Raw genomic sequence first — 18,469 nt, 5'->3', positions numbered from 1 at the left:
GTACGCAGATGTCTTTGAGGGACATCTTCAAAGGGAACTAGTTTGTGATTCCAGTGTTGGTACCCAAGGAAATGCTCCAGAAGATAGATGAAAGACATCTTGGTGAGGAACAATGCAAAAGTAGAGCTCAAGAGGAGATGTACTGGCCAAACATGAACTAAGATATAAGCTGGACCACTGTTTCATGTGAAATATGCCTTACCTGTAGACAAAAGCAGCAAGCAGAATCGCTTACACTACAGCCTGTACCAGACAGGCCGTGTTCAACGTTGGAGTAGATTTGTTTGACTGTAATGGGAAGAGTCATATAGTTGTAACAGACTTTTTTCTATGACCCAGAGGTAGCAACATTGGAGTCAACATCAGCAAAGCTCTTATCACTTTCATAAAAAAAATGTATTTGTGGGGCATAGAGTTCCTTGTGAAGGAGTATCAGACAATGGGCCACAATTTTTGAGCCGTGAACCCAATACATGGGTTTCAACATATGACTTCAAGTTTGAAGTTTAATGGCCTAGCAGAGAATTCTGTCAAGGTGGTGAAGAGCCTCATGAAGAAAGTGCATGATGGATAAGAGGATTTCCACAGAAGTCTAATGATTCACAGAAGTGCTCCACTGCAGAATGGCCTTTTTCCTGCCCAAAGGCTGATGAGTCAACGCATACAAACCTTCCAATGCAGGAAAATCTGTTACTACCTAAAGGAGCACACAAGGTCAAACAGGCTAAAGTGGAAGAGAAAGTAAAACACAAACAGTATCATGATAGGACTGTGAAAGCCAACCTGTCCTAAAGCCTGGAGTTCCAATGTGAATCCGAGATCACAGTTTTAGCATATGGTCCATGCAAGGATTATGTGCAAGAGGAAATAGATTCATATTCCTATCAGATCCAGGCAGAGGGAGGGACACCACTGAGAAGGAACCACAAGGATCTACGACCACAAGCTCTAACCCATGGTTGTGACCCATCACCTGTCAGTACACAAAAGGGGCCAGCACATGTAGAAATGGAACATGTTGTTTAGATTTCACAGAAAGACACAAATACTAACACAGCAAATGCAACCAAAACACTGGTGGAAACACATACCAGACCAAAACGACTGTTAAACCACCTGGTTGAATGCTGCTGAGTGGAAAGAGACTGACCACAGAATGTAGATACCCTTGTTATGTAGACATGGTATTGTTTTTGTGTTTTTTTTTCCTTTCTTTTTAAAAAGGGGAATTATATATTATTATGCATGAATACAAAGAACTACATTTCGAAGTAGTCAATGTGTGTGGTTGGCACGAGAACAAAAGCAGAATACAACAGAAGTCAAGTGCGTTGTTGGTTCAAGCAGCTCAAAAATTAAAATTACTTAGGTGTTAAAACCACACAAGGTTGTTCTTCTTCAAGGAACAAACATAACAGGGCTACCTCTCATTCTTAAAGACAATCTAGTATATTTATTGCAGGGCTAGATCCTTTAGTACAGAACAGACATCTACAGCACAGTACATGCCCTTTGGCCCACAGTGCTGTGCCACCTACTCTAACAATTGCCTAGAATTTCTCTACTGCATAGTCCTCCATTTTTCTCTGCTCTACGTTCCTATTTAATAGTCTCTCATAATATCCTATTGTACCTGGCTAGCAGTGCATACCATGCACCCACCACCCTCTACATGAAGAAAATACCTTACACCACCCCAAAACCCCTTGTACTTACTCCCTATCACCATAAAACTATGCCCCCTGGTGTTAGCCATTTCAGACCTGGGAAAATCCTCTAGCCATCTACAGAATTAATGTCTTTCATAATCTTGTACACCTCTATCAGGTCACCCCTCATCCTTCATCATTCCAAGGAGAAAAGACCAAGTTCACTTAACCTATCTTCATAAGGCATGCACTCCAATCCAAGCAGCATCATTGTAAATCTCCTCTGCACCTTCTCTATAGCATGCACATCTTTCCTGTAATGAGGTATCCAGAACTGAACACAATATCCAAGTGGAATCTATCCAAGGACATATATACCTGTAACATTACCTCACAGCTCTTGAACTCAGTCACATGGCTAATAAAAACCAACATACCATACACCTTTTTAACAAAATTATTAACCTATGCAACAGCTTTGAATGTACTATGGTCATGATCCCCAAGATCTCAGTTCATCCACAATGCTCAAAATTTTCCCATTTACATCAAATTCTGCCTTCAAGTTTGCACCACCATATTTTTCTTGGTTAAACTCCATCTGCCATTCCTCATCCCAGCTCTGCATCTTTCACTGTTCCTTTGTAACCTCTGGAAACCCTCCAGACTATTCACAACACCTCCTACTTTCATTTCATCTTCAAACTTACTAACTCATCCTTTATCTTCCTCATCCAGGTCATTTATAAAAATCACAGAGAGGTGGTGTCTCAGAACAGGTCCTTGCACCACTGCTCACCGATCTCCATACAGATTATGAACCATTTATAACCACCCTCTGTTTTCTCTGAGCAAGCCAATTCTATATTCACAAAGCAAAGCCTCCTTGGATTCCATGCTTCCCCACTTGCTGAATGAGAGTTGCAAGGGGAACTTCATCAAATGCCTTACTGAAATCCATATACACTACATCCACCATTCTACTTTCATCAATGTTTGTTCTTTCATCTTCAAAACATTCAATTAGGCTTGTGAGACATGACCTACCCCTGACAAAGCCATGCCGACGATCCCTAATTTGATGATGCCTCTCTTAATCCTTGTAAATCCTCTCTCTCAGGATTTCCTGCAATAGTTTGCCCACTATTTGAAACAAGGGAACAACATTTGCAATCCTCCAATTCTCCAGCAACAATGTGCAGATCATCACCAGTGACTCAGCAATCTCCACCCCTGCTTCCCATTCATAGCCTTGGATAAATCTCATCTCACCCTGGTGATTTATCTAACTTCATGCTTTGCAAAAGCTCCTACGCATCTTCTTTCTTAATGCCAACATGCTCTAACATTTCAGTCTGCTTGAAGTATGAAAATCAAAACTGGACTATATAGTCTAAATGTGATCTCAGCAAAGCCCTGTATAATTGCTGTAAGACATCTTCATCCTTTCACAGTAATCCCATTATAATAAAGATCCACACACTATTTGCCTTCCAAATTTATTGCCATATTTGCATTTACTCTCTATATTCTGTGAATCTCACTGTAAACCAAAATTGATAAGTTCTTCACCTTTAACAAGTATTCTGCCTTTTTATTCTTTCTGTCCAAGTGAATAAAAGCATTTTTCCAACATTTGACAAACTAACACACTTCCATCACTACTGTCTATCTTCAATGGGCAGCCAAATCAGTTTGGGATGGCCACAGTTATAAGGTTAGGAGTTACTACACTGTGGACTCCAATAGCTGTACTCTGCATGGCAGATCCAACATTAATGTACAATTAGACAAACAGTAGCAAATTGGTCACCATACCCTTTCAACTTCTGAATTCACATTGAATTCACAAGATTTATCTTGTTATGTGGGAAAATATTAGTGGTAATGCAGAAATATATTGATATTTCTCAGCAAAACCTAGGCATATATCCTAATTAATAGTTTCCATCTTTTTCTCAACAGGCCTAGAGTTACCTATTTTGCCTATTCCTCTCTTAATATTATTATTACGTTCCTATTTTGTGAAATCCACAGAATCTCAGATAAGAAATAAACAGAAATTGTGACTTCTACAAATGTGTAATAATATGAGTATTTATCTCCTTTAGGACAGTCATCCCCTACTTAGAACATTAGAATACTGACTATCAGATTCAGTAATTTTGTAAAAAAAAATTTGGTCATCTTAACTATTAGTCATTTTAAGTTTCAGCTGCTATTTTATCTTCAGTTTTCCTTTATCTACTGCAGTCAAAGCAGACACAGTATATTTATCTACTATTTCTTTTTTAGACACAAAACACAGTAACAGACCAGCCAAACTACCCAAATTAACCGACAACCCTCTTACATTTTGGAAAGTTGAGAAGAAAGCAATGTGCCTAGAGCAAACCCACGCAGTCACAGGGAGATCATGCAAACTCCTTAAAGACAGCGCCTGATTCAAATCCAGGTCACTGACGCAGTAAGAGCACTGCACTAACTGTTATGCTATCCATACCAGTCTACTATCTCAGCCATTTCTTCACTTCCTATTATAATTTTTCTTCCTTCTGTTATCAGGGAAGTGAAAGATAAAATTTGCTTTTGAATTTAAGTCAGTAAAACATCATCTTCTTGAGAAAATCCAAATAAAGCAATTAAGGGGCAGGGTTTTACTTTGACCTTAAAAATTACCAATCAAGTTTGAAACATTCTCCAATTTTTTTCTAAACTTGGGCAAGCCCAGAACATGTGAATCAATGAAGCCTCAAAAATTTTGCATTTGCACATCAGAATAAACAAAAGATAGTTTAACTTTAAATATATATATATATACTCTATGGACTACTTCACATTGGAACAAACAGTGTCATGTACAGGTTACAGGTTAATCAGGTTACAAATAGAGCCACAAATCTCATCTGAAAATGATAAATTCAAATCCTGTTCCCTATTGTTCTTGATCTTAACTAACGAGGATATTCAAATATTAACTTCCAAAAAAATGTGGGGCGCACTTATGGACTATTATCATAACCTAAAGAATTAGGGGTGTTTAGATGCTTTGGTGTTGTGCTGTTTGGTTCTGGATTGGTATCATTTGATTCCTATGTATCTTTTTTTAAAAACTTTGCTTAGTTGTAGGGTATTGATTTATAAGGTTTTGTTTCTTTTTTTGTTTCAGATTTTTTTCCTTTCTTCCTTTTGATTTTAATAATATAATAGATAGCTGTTTTGTTCAACAGTGAATATGTAAGCATTGATTACATCACTATAAAAGAAGAAGAAAAGGAAAGAGAATTGAATTTTTTAAAATATACATTTAAAACTTTCTTGAAAAGAATTTATAATTTCACCTTTTCTTTCTTTCCTTTTTTTCTCTCTTTTGTGTTGGTTTTTTTTTAATGTAATGCTTTGATATTCTATTACCAATGTGCTCTGGATTTTTGAATTGTGTTCATATTATTTTTTTATATTTTAATTGTGTTAAACATTGCATAAATGCATTGTTCAATTATTTTACATATCAATGAAAATATTTTTAAAATACAAATATCCCTTTGCATCAGTTTAATTCTCGTCATTACATTCTCTCCAGTGATGGCATGTTTTCCTGATGACGTGGTTATCAGAACTGCACACACTTGTCCAGATGAGACCAGACTGTGCATTGCATTAATTCAGAATCACTTCCCAAGTCACCTCTCATACACTACTGGTGGAAGCTGATGGTGATACAACATGAACTGTGAGCTGCTGGCTGACTTTGAATCATCTAATGTGTGGCATCACACGAGAAAAGAAAAAAACTAGAAGGTTTAAGTTTATGTGACATTTTAGCCATTGGAATGTAGAACCTGCAGCCTGTCTTTGGGCAAGACAGAGATGACCATTTATAGCATAGTTGCACAATTTTGTAAAAACACAGAAATGCTGGAGGAACTCAGCAGGTCGTGCAGCATCCGTAGGCAGTAAAGATATATAGCCGACATTTCGGGCCTGAGCCCATCTTCAAGGTATGGGTAAAAAGCAGACAGGCACCTGAATTAAAGGGCTGTGAATCTAGAGCAAGGGGAAGGGAGACAGAGGAACATGGAAAGAGAGAGAGAAGAGCCACTGGAAAGGAGACAGAGGGATAGATGTGCAGGGGAGTGAGGAGGGTGGGTGTTAACGGAAACTGAAGATGTTGAGAACTGAACAAGCCATTTGGTTGGAGGGTGCCCAGACAAAATATACTGGTTGTCTCAGTCTGACAGTGGACAAAACCATGGATAGACAAATCGGCAAGGGAATGAGGTGGGGAATTGAAGTGGGCTGCCACTGGGAGATCCCTGCTCTTGCAGCGGACAGAGCTAGGTGCTCAACAAAGCGATTCCCAGTCTACCTGAGAGGTAACTTTTTTTGCTCAGCGGGTGGTGAATGTATGGAACAGACCACAGCAGGAGGTGGTTGAGGTAGGTACTATTGCAACGTTTAAAAATGATCGGACAGATGTATGGATAGGATAGGTTGAAAAGGAGGTGAGATTTAGTGTGCATGGGACATTTTAGTCAGAATGTGCCAAAGGGCCTGTTTCCATGCTGTATGATTCTATGACTATAATAAATTTCTAAAGCATTTTTCCACGTGTTCATTTGATGAATGGCCTTTGCTAGCACAGTGCTAGGGATACAATGCACTACAATCACTTTGTCTGCAGATTTTCCTGTTAAACTCCTGTACTTGGCATTCAACGTCAGGTTGTTTTGATTTAAATTCACCTCGCACAGGGTATCTTATTCCATGGAGCAAAACAATTTAAAGATGTTGAGATATTTGATCTGCAATCAATTATTTCAGTGGGAACTGATGGAACTGCATCATTTGGGCACAACCCGGATTCCCTGCAGTTTTGCAGCCCATATTTTGATCCATTGAACATTTCTGCACAATAGCTGAAATTTGAAACCTGCCCTTGCAAGAAATCCACTTTTCTCTTTGGCTTGGCTTCGCGGACGAAGATTAATGGAGGGGTCATGTCCTCGTCAGCTGCAGGCTCGTTTGTGGCTGACAAGTCCGATGCGGGACAGACAGACACGGTTGCAGCGGTTGCAGGGGAAAATTGGTTGGTTGGGGTTGGGTGTTGGGTTTTTTCTCCTTTGTCTTTTGTCAATGAGGTGGGCTCTGCGGTCTTCTTCAAAGGAGGTTGTTGATCAGAGCAGAAAATACAGGAAGCAGTCTGCAGGTCAGGCAACATCCATGGGAAGAGAAACAGATTTAATGATTCAGGTCGAAGGTCCTTCATCATTCCCATGGGCGTCAAACTCTATAGATGTCTCCTAATGTAGTAATGCTGAACCTGATATGTTTGATGGGCCGCAAGAACCCAGGGCTCTTGTATGCCAATGGAACCATGGGTTCTAGGGCCTGCAAACTTAAAACACTGGTACGCCGATGGGAATGTGCAAATCTCAGGCCATGTGTGGATGGGTTAAGAAAGATAGAAACCCTATGCCCTGGTATATTGAAGAAGGACAGGAATTACCACAATGTTTTCCAGATGTCCAGCCATCAAGATTTTCAAACAATGTGGTAACAGGTTGTTAGTTTTTGTGCAATGTCAATGCTATTCCAAATCAGAACAGATGGGAATAATTCTTCAGTCAGTTTAACATGCTGATTGTATCCTGTAAAGGCCTGAGATTAAAATGAAACATATAATTCATGTATAGACATCCTTATTTTTGCTTTCTGGAAGATGGAAAGAGTAATTTTATGGTTAAAACATAAGTAAAGAAATTCAAAAACATAAAGTCTCAGTTCCAAAAGTTACATTATCGCAAAATTTGTATGACTTCAAAGCTAGGAATCTCCTTGTGTGGAACAGAATGCAGGCACCCTTCTGAATATGCCATGCACCCCACTTCACCTTTGAAAGAAGAGTTCTGACTGGTGCTGTAGTGGAGAGAGTAAATGCAGCAGCAGAATTTGTGGTGGGGGGTCCTAAAATGATAACAGCATCCTGAAGATAACTAAGCCTTCTCCTATTATGCAGTCAGAGAGAAAGAGAGAGAGCGAAAGTTAGAGAATGGCACAGAGAGAGAGAGAGAGAGAGAGAGAGAGAGAGAGAGAGAGAGAGAGAGAGAGAGAGAGAGAGAGAGAGAGAGGGAGGGAAAGAGAGAGAGAGGGAGGGAGAGAGAGAGCGAGAAGGAAAGATTTTTGGAGTGCATTGATAAACCATTGATAGAAGCCTGGGACCTTTCATCTTGCTCCCCAAGGTCTGGTTGCATCCTTCCATATTCAGGTTGTCACCAAGAAATTGGTTACATGTTTAAGTTACACAAGCAGTCTCATCACTTACATTTGCAAGTGGCAGAGGCTGGGGAAGCAGTAGAAATAACATCCCTCGCTGCTGGTCCTTTCTTGCATTCACTGCCATAACTTTGTTGCTGACAGAGAATTTAGTTCCAAATTTCAACTCTCAGAATGAGAGATGGGTTAACAGGTGCATATTGACATCAGATTTGCCACAAGGTTGTTGAATACTTTGTGCAAGAGTAGTTTCTTGCTGTTTTACTTCTGGCACCAGGGAATAATAAGACAGTGGGAAGTGGGCATTATCACTCAATCTGATTCTCTTATTTCCTCCTTCACCCTCGATGAGCTCAACAACTCTATCCACTTTGCTGCTAACTTTCACCCTGATCTCAAATTCACTTGGTCCATCTCTGGCAATACTCTCCCTTTGCTCAATCTCTCTGTCTTCATCTTGGGAGACAAACTCTACTACCCATCATGCCCACCGCTCCCACAGGAATGCATCAATTCTATTCCTTTCTCTTAATTCTTTTGTCTCTGTTGTACCTGCTCCCAGGAAGAGATCTTCCATTCCAGAATGTGTAAGATGTCTTCCCCCTTCAAAAAATGCAGCTTCTCCTCTGCTGCCATAACTCAGCTCTTACCTGCATCTCCTCTCTTTCTTGCACATTTGCCCTGACTCCCTTCACCCCAAGATGCAACAAGAACAGGATTCTCCTTGTCCTCACCTACCACCCCAGTAGTCTCCACATCCAACGTATTATCCACATTGGCTTGGCTTCGCAGACGAAGATTTATGGAGGGGGTAAAACTCCACGTCAGCTGCAGGCTCGTTTGTGGCTGACAAGTCCGATGCGGGACAGGCAGACACGGTTGCAGCGGCTGCAGGGGAAAATTGGTGGGTTGGGGTTGGGTGTTGGGAGCAACTATCAGCTGTCTAATGCACAGTGGCTGCATTGCAATCAAAGTACTCAGTATTATCAGGGCAATATGCCCCTGAGAGCATTACAGCAAACACTTGTCATAAAGCAGCAGTGATAGTCATTTGAAACAATTATCCACTGCTCATTGGTGTTACATGATCCAGTTACGACAGCCCCCTTGTTTTAAACCTGTGTAATTACTTCACCAAATGAACAAAAAATTATTTCTATAATTGGCATTGATCTTTTTTTGTTTTCTAAATAAGTCTAACAAATAGTGAAGGCTTCCTTCTATATGGCAAGTTAGAATGCAAGCCAGAGGGATGAAGAAATAATTTAACTGAAGAAAATCTTTTCTATGAAATCTCTGATAATAACGTGGGACTTGTAAACTAGGGGATCTCTGTGCTCCAACTTCTGACCTTATCAGCCACACATTTTCCATGAACAAGGAACTTGTCTTACGTGATCTCTAAAATAAATTCCAAGCAAGAATTTAATGCAAGGTAGAAGCTGCATAAATGATCTGTCTGCCTTCCGAAGTGTCTGAGGCCCAGATTTTCTTATTACATTCAGACACTGTTTCACATCCACATCCAATGCGAATAGATGATGGTGAGCAGTTGTCAAATTAGTAGTGGTGTCAGGCGATGATGTGGAGGCACAGATATTGTTACAGACATACAAGATGAAGAAAATGAAGAGGAACCCAAGGAAATCTGCATTCAGTCCAGGGCAGGAGAGTCACAGCATATCCTTCTAGGGCCAGGAAAAGCCACAGAAATAATACAGCAATGCAAACAACCAGTCACATCTGGCAAGCTCAAGGTCATAAAATAGAGATCAGCTGAAGCTGGTTCCCATCTTATTCCAGAATATACTCAGCTTTAAAGGGAATGCAAAAAGGATACAGTATATTATGCAGAATATTAGTGGGGATATTGGATAGTACTGTGAGCTGATTGGCCAACTGGTCTTGTGTGAAAGATGGAACAGATTTTCATGCAGAATTTTACAGGAAATTAGTCAATAGTATGTCAACTGTGGCTCTGCATGTGGCCCGTTTACACTTCTGCACCACTTCCACTCCAATAACTTGGTTTTATAATCTAAGATGAGACTCCCTTGTCATATGGAGGAGATGCTGCATTAAATGTACTTGCATTTTGTTGAGATGCTAAATCAAGGACTTCTCTTCTTTTTTTTGTTGCGATAAAAGATCCCATGGCATAGTTTGCTGATTCCCTCTAATATCAATTGCAGAAAATCCCCATTATCCGGCACTCACACAACCGGAAACTCAAAGAAGCAGCAGAAAAAGAGGAAATAAATAAATAAATGATTTTTTTGAGATTTTAAAATAAATATTTTTTTAAAGTTTAAAATTGTACAAGTATATGTTCTCTAAAGCAACACAACCCCTTGGGAGCTAACATTCATCCAGTGGGCTGAGTGCCCTAGTTGTGCCCCCGCAGCAGCTGTTTGAAAAAAGTTTCTTTCTTTCTTTTTCAATCTTTTTATTAACATTTCATAATATACACAGCATAAGGAGAATAGAAATAACACAATTAAAATATGTCCAAGTCTACATTTTATGTTTCGTACATGAATTCCAAAGAGTGATAATGTGATATATTAGAAATAATTCTCCTAACAAAGAAAGCAGAGATAAAGAAATAACTGAAATATTATATATTTAAAAAAACCTAACTAATCTACTAAAAGAATATAATTTAAAACAAACAGTTGAATAGTTTAAAATATAGCTCCGGTCCACACCCATAGATAACAAAAGTGGCAAGAATTCTATTACGTCTTGAAAGGAAGAGTTAATTCATAGAATAATACCAGTTAAAGTATTCAATAAATGATTTCCATGTTTCTTCAAATTTAGTAGTTGTATTTAAAGTCCGACCTGATTTTTTTTCTAGATTTAAGAAAGCCATTGAAATAATGTAGGAGAATCATAGTCTTTCCATTGAAGTAAAATGGCTCTTCTAGCTAAAAGTGTAGAGAAAGCTATTACTCGATAGATATGCAGAAGTATGTAAACAACTTACATAAGTAATTCTAAAAGAATAGTTAAGGGGTTAGGTTGTAATTGAATAACCAATATCATTGAGTTTTAAAAATATCTTTCCAAATTTTTTCTAACATGGGATATGATGAAAACATATGAGTAAATTAAACCACATCAGTATTGCATCTATCACAAGTGGAGCTTATATAAAAAAAGCACATATATATCTATAAGCTCTATGAACTATTTTAAACTGTATTAAAGAATGATGTGCACAAAGTGAAGAAATATTTACTAGTTTAGTAATTCTTGCATGTTAAAGGAGATAATGTTAGTTGAAGTTCCGATTGCCATGTTTGTCGAATCTTATCCATGGGGACTGATCTCAAATTTAATACAAGAGTATCAATAGTACCAATTAAACCCTTTCAAAAGGGGTTTAATTGAAACAAGGTGTCAAGTAAATCTGGTTGTTGTACTGTTAGATAATTAGACATTAACGTATTCAGGAAATTTCTAATCTGTAGATATCTAAAAAAAATGCATGTATTGTAAATTATATTTGGTAGAAAGTTGTTCAGAAGACATCAAACCACCATTGGTGAATAAATCTACAAAAGAGATAATTCCTTTAATCTTCCAAATAAGAATAGATGGTGCAAAAAATAATAATTAAGATGTATATTAGCCAAGACAAAAATCTTTAGTCCCAAAATACCTTCAAAATTGGAACCATTTATATAATGAATATTTAATATTTGGATTGGAAATATATTTACTGATCTTAGAAAGTCTAAAATGTTATGTTGGTCTTAAAATAGAAGCTAAGGGATAATTCTGGACAGATTTTAATTCTGAATCCATTCAGAGTGGACGATCACATTTATCAAAGTAATGAATCCAAAATTAATTTCGTGAATATTAACTGCCCAAAAGTAAAATCTCAAATTCAGTAATGCCATACTATCATCCTTCTTAGGTTTCTGTTAGTGAAGCTTATTCAATCTGCCCCCCCCCCCCGACTTTACCATTCCAAATACAAGATGAAATCTTAGAAACAATATTATCAAAGTAAAATTTCAGAAAAAACATTGTTACACCTTGAAATAGGTATAAATATTTAGGTAATATTATCATACAATCAATTAATACAATCAATACTAGATGGGAACCATCTAGTAAAAGATTGTTTCACAAATCTAATAAAGAAGAAAAATTTAATTTAAGCTCCTGTACTCAATACTTTGATTTATGAAGGCCAATATACCAAAAGGACTCTTTACAACCCTATCTACCTGAGATGAAATTTTCAGTGAATTATGTATCTGTATTCCCAGATCCCTCTGATCTACCACATTTCTCAGTGCTCTATTATTTACCATGTATGTCCTTTCTTGGTTTGTCCTTCCAAAATGCAACGCCTCATACTTGTCTGCATTAAATTCCATTTGCAATTTTTCAGCCCATTTTATTTTATGTTTCAGAATAATTTCTTTAAATTTATAACAAGTATCCTTTGAACTTGGAAATAGAGTTTTGGAGACATAGAGCATGGTACAGGCCCATCAGCCTCAATGGTGACCATTGGCATTGTAGACTGGTCCTATGTGCCAGCATTTAGTCCATATTCTTATTAACCCATATACCTCTCCAACTATCTTTTGAATCTATAAATCCATCCAAATTATCTATCAAAAATAATAAATTCAGAGCCTGTAAGGTGCATGCCCAACACTCCAATGTGTTTCTAGATGTGTGCCATTACCTACCTAGACTTGTGAGTAAAACAATTCTCAGTATAATCATCCTGTGTTATTGAGGCCAAGTTAATTTGACCAAAGATTAACCAATGTGACTGAGGTTGAAGGGGGAGAATCAAGTTTACATGCAATAGGATAAAATGATTATATTCTTGAGTGAACTTTCTAAGGACTACAAATACAAAAAAAGGTGAATAAGCCAATAGAGGAATCAGTGTTTGCCCATTACAGCTAATGGCTCATAGAACCCCTCATAAGTAAGTTTTTTTTATCTGGGTATTCTGACAACAGCTTGAAATTTTCAATCAGGTTTTTGCTCTAACTGACCTCATCCAATTTCATGCACCGCAAATCCTTTACCTTGCAGGTTAAGCTTCCTCCAAGGAGGAAGAACATAATTGCTGAAGAGGAAGTCAAGGCAGTTGATTCAATGTCTGCTATAAAACTGCTTGATTTCAGTAAAAACATAAATTCAACTCCATACCTTGAAGTTGCAGCAATAATGATATATTGTAGTCCAAATGCTCCTTGCTAGAACTCAACATTCAATGGCCTCCGATGGAAGGAAGGAAATTGTGACAATACAACATTGACTCTGAAGTCACCAATTCCCAAAATCTTGCAATATTTTCTTATTTTCTAGAGCAAAATATTAAGCAGGCTTTAGAAATAAAAACCCTTTCATGACCATCCTAACAATATAACGTTTCTATCAGATTTAACAGAACTGATAACTCCCAAATGCAGCTTGAAGTCAGAAGCTGATTGATGCAGCTCAGAACAGGGCAAATTTTTCAGCAATCCTTCACATATTTCTCTTGAACAAGAACATAAAACACAGATGGTGAGGCAGTTTAATCTCCACCTAGCAAATTAATGTGCTGTTTCTATTGTGGGCAGGAACAAGGTTAAATGTAACACAATTAAGGATTTCCATCCGTGACAAGGCAATGATCTACAAAGTGAAAACCTGACTGATCTCAAGTCTGTGATGAAGAAATTGATGCAGGGACATATTACTGCAAAGCAGAGCTCTGCATGCATAAAAGGAAAAAGGAAATGCCAATTGTAGTATGGGGCAATTAATCAAAATCAGGATCATACCTGCTGCACCAAAACTGCCCACAACTCTGAATTAAGTAAATGGAAATCAATTTGGTTCACAGCTCCTTACAATTGTATCTTGTCTATTCTACTCAACTTGACAAGTCAATTCATCAGCTCCTTAAATTTTAAGAAATTAAAAATGGTTTTTGATAAATCCATGGAGATTATTTTTTGTTTGAATTATACAGTTAATGCAGGTCCTCGCCACATCTTCTAGCACTTAAAAGAAAATATGAAAGGTTTTCATAAAATCCTTTCGGGTGTCTAACCCATATCATCAAACAATTAACCAAGCTAAAGAGCTGTGAAGATTGCTGCTGAGGTACCTAGCTGCTGACATCCCATTTATACTCTTCATTACATACCCAGTTTAAACTGCCACTGGGCTTTGTGCAGTAGCTGGGTGGGAGAATAAATGTGCTGAAACTGTCTAAAAACAACCACAGTCAATGGAAGGTGAGGGTTAATGCCCACATCCCATGAAATCCCCATCCTATCTTTGGGCTACATGAGGGAATGGGATTTGTAGTAGGTTAACAGCCAGGGGGTAGCAAGAAGCTATGGTGATACAACCACTATCTTGGCTGCTCTCCTACCAGCCTACTGCAGGGGGAAAATATTATACCTGTAGGTAGGCAACCTGGGAGGCTGGCCCCACCTGCCAGCTGTCAATCATCAGCCCGTATAAAGACTCAAGCTGGCCCCTTCAGAGACAGTCAGACAAGTGGAAAGATACTAAGACTGGTGTGTACAAGTTTAAGCTAATTAAAGCCTGTTGTACAGTCTGTGGACTTGGCATCAGAATTATTCACACAGCAGTGCTCACAATTTAATTAGCTCAAAATTAAAAAGACCATAGAGAAATTCCTCGAGAGGCTGGATATCAACCCTCAAAACCTGGACCCTCCAGCATACTTCAAGATCTGGAAGCATGCAATTGAGGGGATCATCCACACAAAGGGTGAGGTCATCAACACTAACCAGAAGAAACTCTTGGTACTACACACGAGGCTGGGCCCATCCACTTTCCAGGCTATTCGAGATTGCACGGTCTGTGAAGGTCATCTTGGAAAGCATGGACCGGCCCCCAACAAACATACTCTATGCCCAGTACCAGCTCAGCATCAGGGTACAGCAGCCAGGTGAGATTGCAAATGCTTACCTGGGGGCACTGCAAGAACTAGCATGCCTATGCAGAATTGAAGCTGGGGTGACTGCTGGGGAGGTGGAGCGACTCGTCCGAGATGCCTGCATACAAGGGTTGTGGTCGAGGGCGACTTGACAGAGACTGTTAGAGGAGATTAATGTCTCCCTTACCAGGATCAAGGAGGTGGTCCTCTCCCAAGGAGCTGCAGCTCACCATGTAGAGTCTTTTGATGGTAGCCTCCCTTAATCTCTGGCCTGGCTGACACCAATGACAGCAGTTACTGAGGGACCCCACATTAAAGAGATGATTGCTGCTGTAAGTACTGCAGGTCCCAGTGTGGGTTGGACGGACAGTCCCAGAAGAAATGCCCTGCAAGGAATGCACATTGCTCCCAATGCGGCAAGATAGGCCACTTTGAAAAGGTTTGCCTCTCCAAACCCACCGGGAATGCTGCGGCTCTCTGGAACCAACTGGGAGCTTCCGGGCAGCACAATTTCTCCGCCCACATTGACGATGTCACTTCTGGCCCAGCTGTCCAGCCATGCTACTGTCATGTGCTCACCATGGGTGGTGCCATCTTTTATCACCCAACTTCCACCCACACCAATGATGTCACTTCCGCCTGTACCAACGATGTCACTTCCGCCCATACCAATGACATCACTTTCGATGTCACATCTGGTTGAGTTGCCTGACCATACCAAGGCCATGTCTCCTGGGCACCACCATCTTGGGACAGCCGACCTTCATCCACCCCAAAACGCCCAACTCACTGACCAAATGACATGGTCAACATCTGTGCATACAAAACCAGACACCCACTGCACCCCACGCTCCTAGAGGCACCCACTGGCTGCTACTTGCCACAACCATCGGGGAGTAGTGTCTGAGACCCTGAGGCAGTCCTAGCATCCACCACACTAATGGAGGTCATACCCCATGGACTCAGGCGTTCAATGATGGACATCGCTGTCAATGGGAAGGTAACAAAATTCCTGTTTGATAGCGGTAGTATTGAGAGCTCCGTGCTCCCAAATGTTGTCCGTACACTGAAACTCAAAGTATACCCAGTGAACTTCGCTATTGCCTTTGCAGCCCAGCACCACTCTATCACGGCACTAGGGTGCTGGTGGATGAACTTGACAGTGGGGGAGGGGGAGGGACATAAAAAGTCTTCAGGCTACTGGTCATGCCCAAGGCCTGTGCCCTGCTTATTCTGAGACATGACTTCTAGTGTCACCTCCACCTTACCTTTGGTGGCCCAATCCCCCTACTCACCATCCACAGCAGGAAGTCTAGAGACCGCCTGCAGTCCACCTATGAGGTTTTCACCCTATGGGTGCCCCTCCATCCCTCTTCAAATACCTCACAGCAGATTGTAAGCCTTTAGTTGCCAAGAAAAGGCGCTACTGTGTGGCCAATAGGACCTTTATCAAGGCAAAGGTGAGACTGCTTCAGGCGGAAGGAGTTATAGAGCCCAGCACCAGCCCCTGGAGAGCCCAAGTCCTTGTTGTAAAAGGGGACAGCAAACCGAGTGGTCATTGACTATAGCCAGACCATTAACCGGTACACCCAGCTAGACACTTACCCACTGCCCCGCATCACCAACAGGGTTAATGAGATAGCCCAGTACAGGGTTTTCTCCACAAATGACCTGAAGTCAACCTACCATCTGCTTTCCATTAATGCCCAGGATAAACCTTATACTGCCTTTGAGGCAGACGGATGCCTCTACCAGTTCCACCAGTCCTGTTTGGGGTCACAAATGGAGTCTCTGTGTTTCAGCAGGAAATGGACCACATTGTAGACTGGCACAGCCTAAGAGTGAATTTCCCATACCAGGACATTATCACCATCTTCAGGCATGATGGCCAGCCATCAGGACCATGATGCCAACCTGGAGAGATTTTTCTGAATGGCCGAGGAGCTGAACCTCACTTAAAACAAAGAGATTACATGTTAAGCACCATTCGCCTTACCATCCTGGAGTACATCATGGAACATGGTGTCATCGGTCCTGACCCAGAATGCATGCGCCCCCTAATGAAACTGCCCCTCCCCCACATACTCAAGATCCTCCATAGCTGCCTAGGGCTCTTCTCTTACTACTCCCAGTGGATTCTTTGCTTCTCAGACAAGGTTCACCCACTGGCCCAAGCCACCACTTTTCCCCTCCCTGTCGAGGTGGAAGAGGCCTTCACCCGCATCAGACAGGACATGGCTAATGCCACAATGCATGCTGTTGGCGAGGACACCCCATTTCAGGTGGATGGCGATGCTTATGACGTTGCCTTCGCTGCCACTCTCAATCAAGGAGGAAGATGCATGGCATTTTTCTCCAGGACCCTTCATGGTTCAGAGCTTGCACACTCTGCCATCAAAATAGAATCCCAGATGATCGTGGAAGTGGTCCACCACTGGCGCCAGGCAGGAGGTTCACCTTCCTCACTGACCAGTGTGCGGTGGCTTTCATGTTCACCACCAACCAGAGAAGCAAGATCAAAAATGACAAGATCTTGCGCTGGAGAGTCAAGCTGGCCACGTTCAACTATGACATCCAATATAGGCTGGGGAATGTCAATGTGGTGACATGTGCCTATCTGTGTACCTGCAGGAAGATCACCAGAGGACAGACCACATCTGGCCAGCTGTCATTCAGCTGACCTGAATGGATCAAGCCCCACTCGGTCGGCTGCCAATCATCTGCCGGGATATAAGCCATATCTGGCCCCTCGATGTCAGTCACACGGAGTTGCAGCTGACTACAGCAGCAGACTTTAAGTAGAATAAAGCCTGTTATTTAGTCTTTCGAATCTTGTGTCTGCTTACTGTCACCATAGTGCATCACACTCAATGACTCCCCGAGGTGCCAATGTGCAGTCCGAACAGCTTCAGCTGCTGCATGACACCATGTGCTTGTACCATTTCATTAAGTCCTGGAACCTCCCCTCCAACATCCAAGAAGTCTAGATCATGACAGATTCTGTGCGGAGTGCAAAGCGCACTTCTTCTGCCTACCACAGGCCCATGTAGTAAAGGCCACTCGGCGTCGACTTCAAGGGAACACTGCCTTCCATGAATAAGAACGTCTATTTCCTCTCAGTCATAGACAAATACTCCCATCTTCCCTTCGCCATCCCTTGCCCTGATACCTCCACCACCTCCGTTATCAAGGCACTGGCACAGATGTTCACCATGTTCGGATACCCGGTATTTACCCACAGTGACCAGGGGTCCAGCTTCACGTGTGAGGAGCTGCACCAGTAACTGACAGTTGCATGACTGGCTACAACCCCAGGGGTAATGGACAGGTAAAATGTGAAAACAGGGTAATCTGGAAGGTGGTCCTCCTGGACCTGAGGTCAAAAGGCTGGTCCATAAACTAGTGGCAAAATGCCCTCCCCGAGGCACTCCATGCCATATAGTTGCTCTTGTGCATGGCTACAAATCAAACTCCTCATGAATGCCTTTTTTCTTTTCCTGGGAAAACAGCGACTGGCATCGTCCTGCCAGTATGGCTGATGTCTCCGGGACCAGTAGTCCTCCACAAACATGAGGACCCACAAATTAGACCCTCTGGT

The 18,469-nt window shown here is 41.0% G+C and overlaps 1 protein-coding gene across 1 annotated transcript in view; it reads right to left on the bottom strand.

The window, feature by feature from the left end:
* The window catches only part of gabrg1 (gamma-aminobutyric acid type A receptor subunit gamma1), a 92,902-nt gene extending 77,974 nt beyond the window's left edge, over positions 1 to 14,928 (bottom strand). The window contains exons 1-2 of the mRNA XM_069923093.1: positions 14,904 to 14,928; positions 10,915 to 10,924 (exon numbers count right to left, since the gene is read on the bottom strand). Of these exons, the coding sequence (XP_069779194.1) occupies positions 10,915 to 10,924; positions 14,904 to 14,928 (35 nt within the window). The remainder of the gene's footprint in view (positions 1 to 10,914; positions 10,925 to 14,903) is intronic.
* Between the last annotated feature and the right edge of the window lie 3,541 nt (positions 14,929 to 18,469).

This window comes from Narcine bancroftii, chromosome 3, assembly GCF_036971445.1.
Source record: "Narcine bancroftii isolate sNarBan1 chromosome 3, sNarBan1.hap1, whole genome shotgun sequence".
Classification (NCBI taxonomy): domain Eukaryota; kingdom Metazoa; phylum Chordata; class Chondrichthyes; order Torpediniformes; family Narcinidae; genus Narcine; species Narcine bancroftii.
Note: the sequence above shows the minus strand (reverse complement) of the source record. Positions and strands in the feature narration are given on the sequence as shown.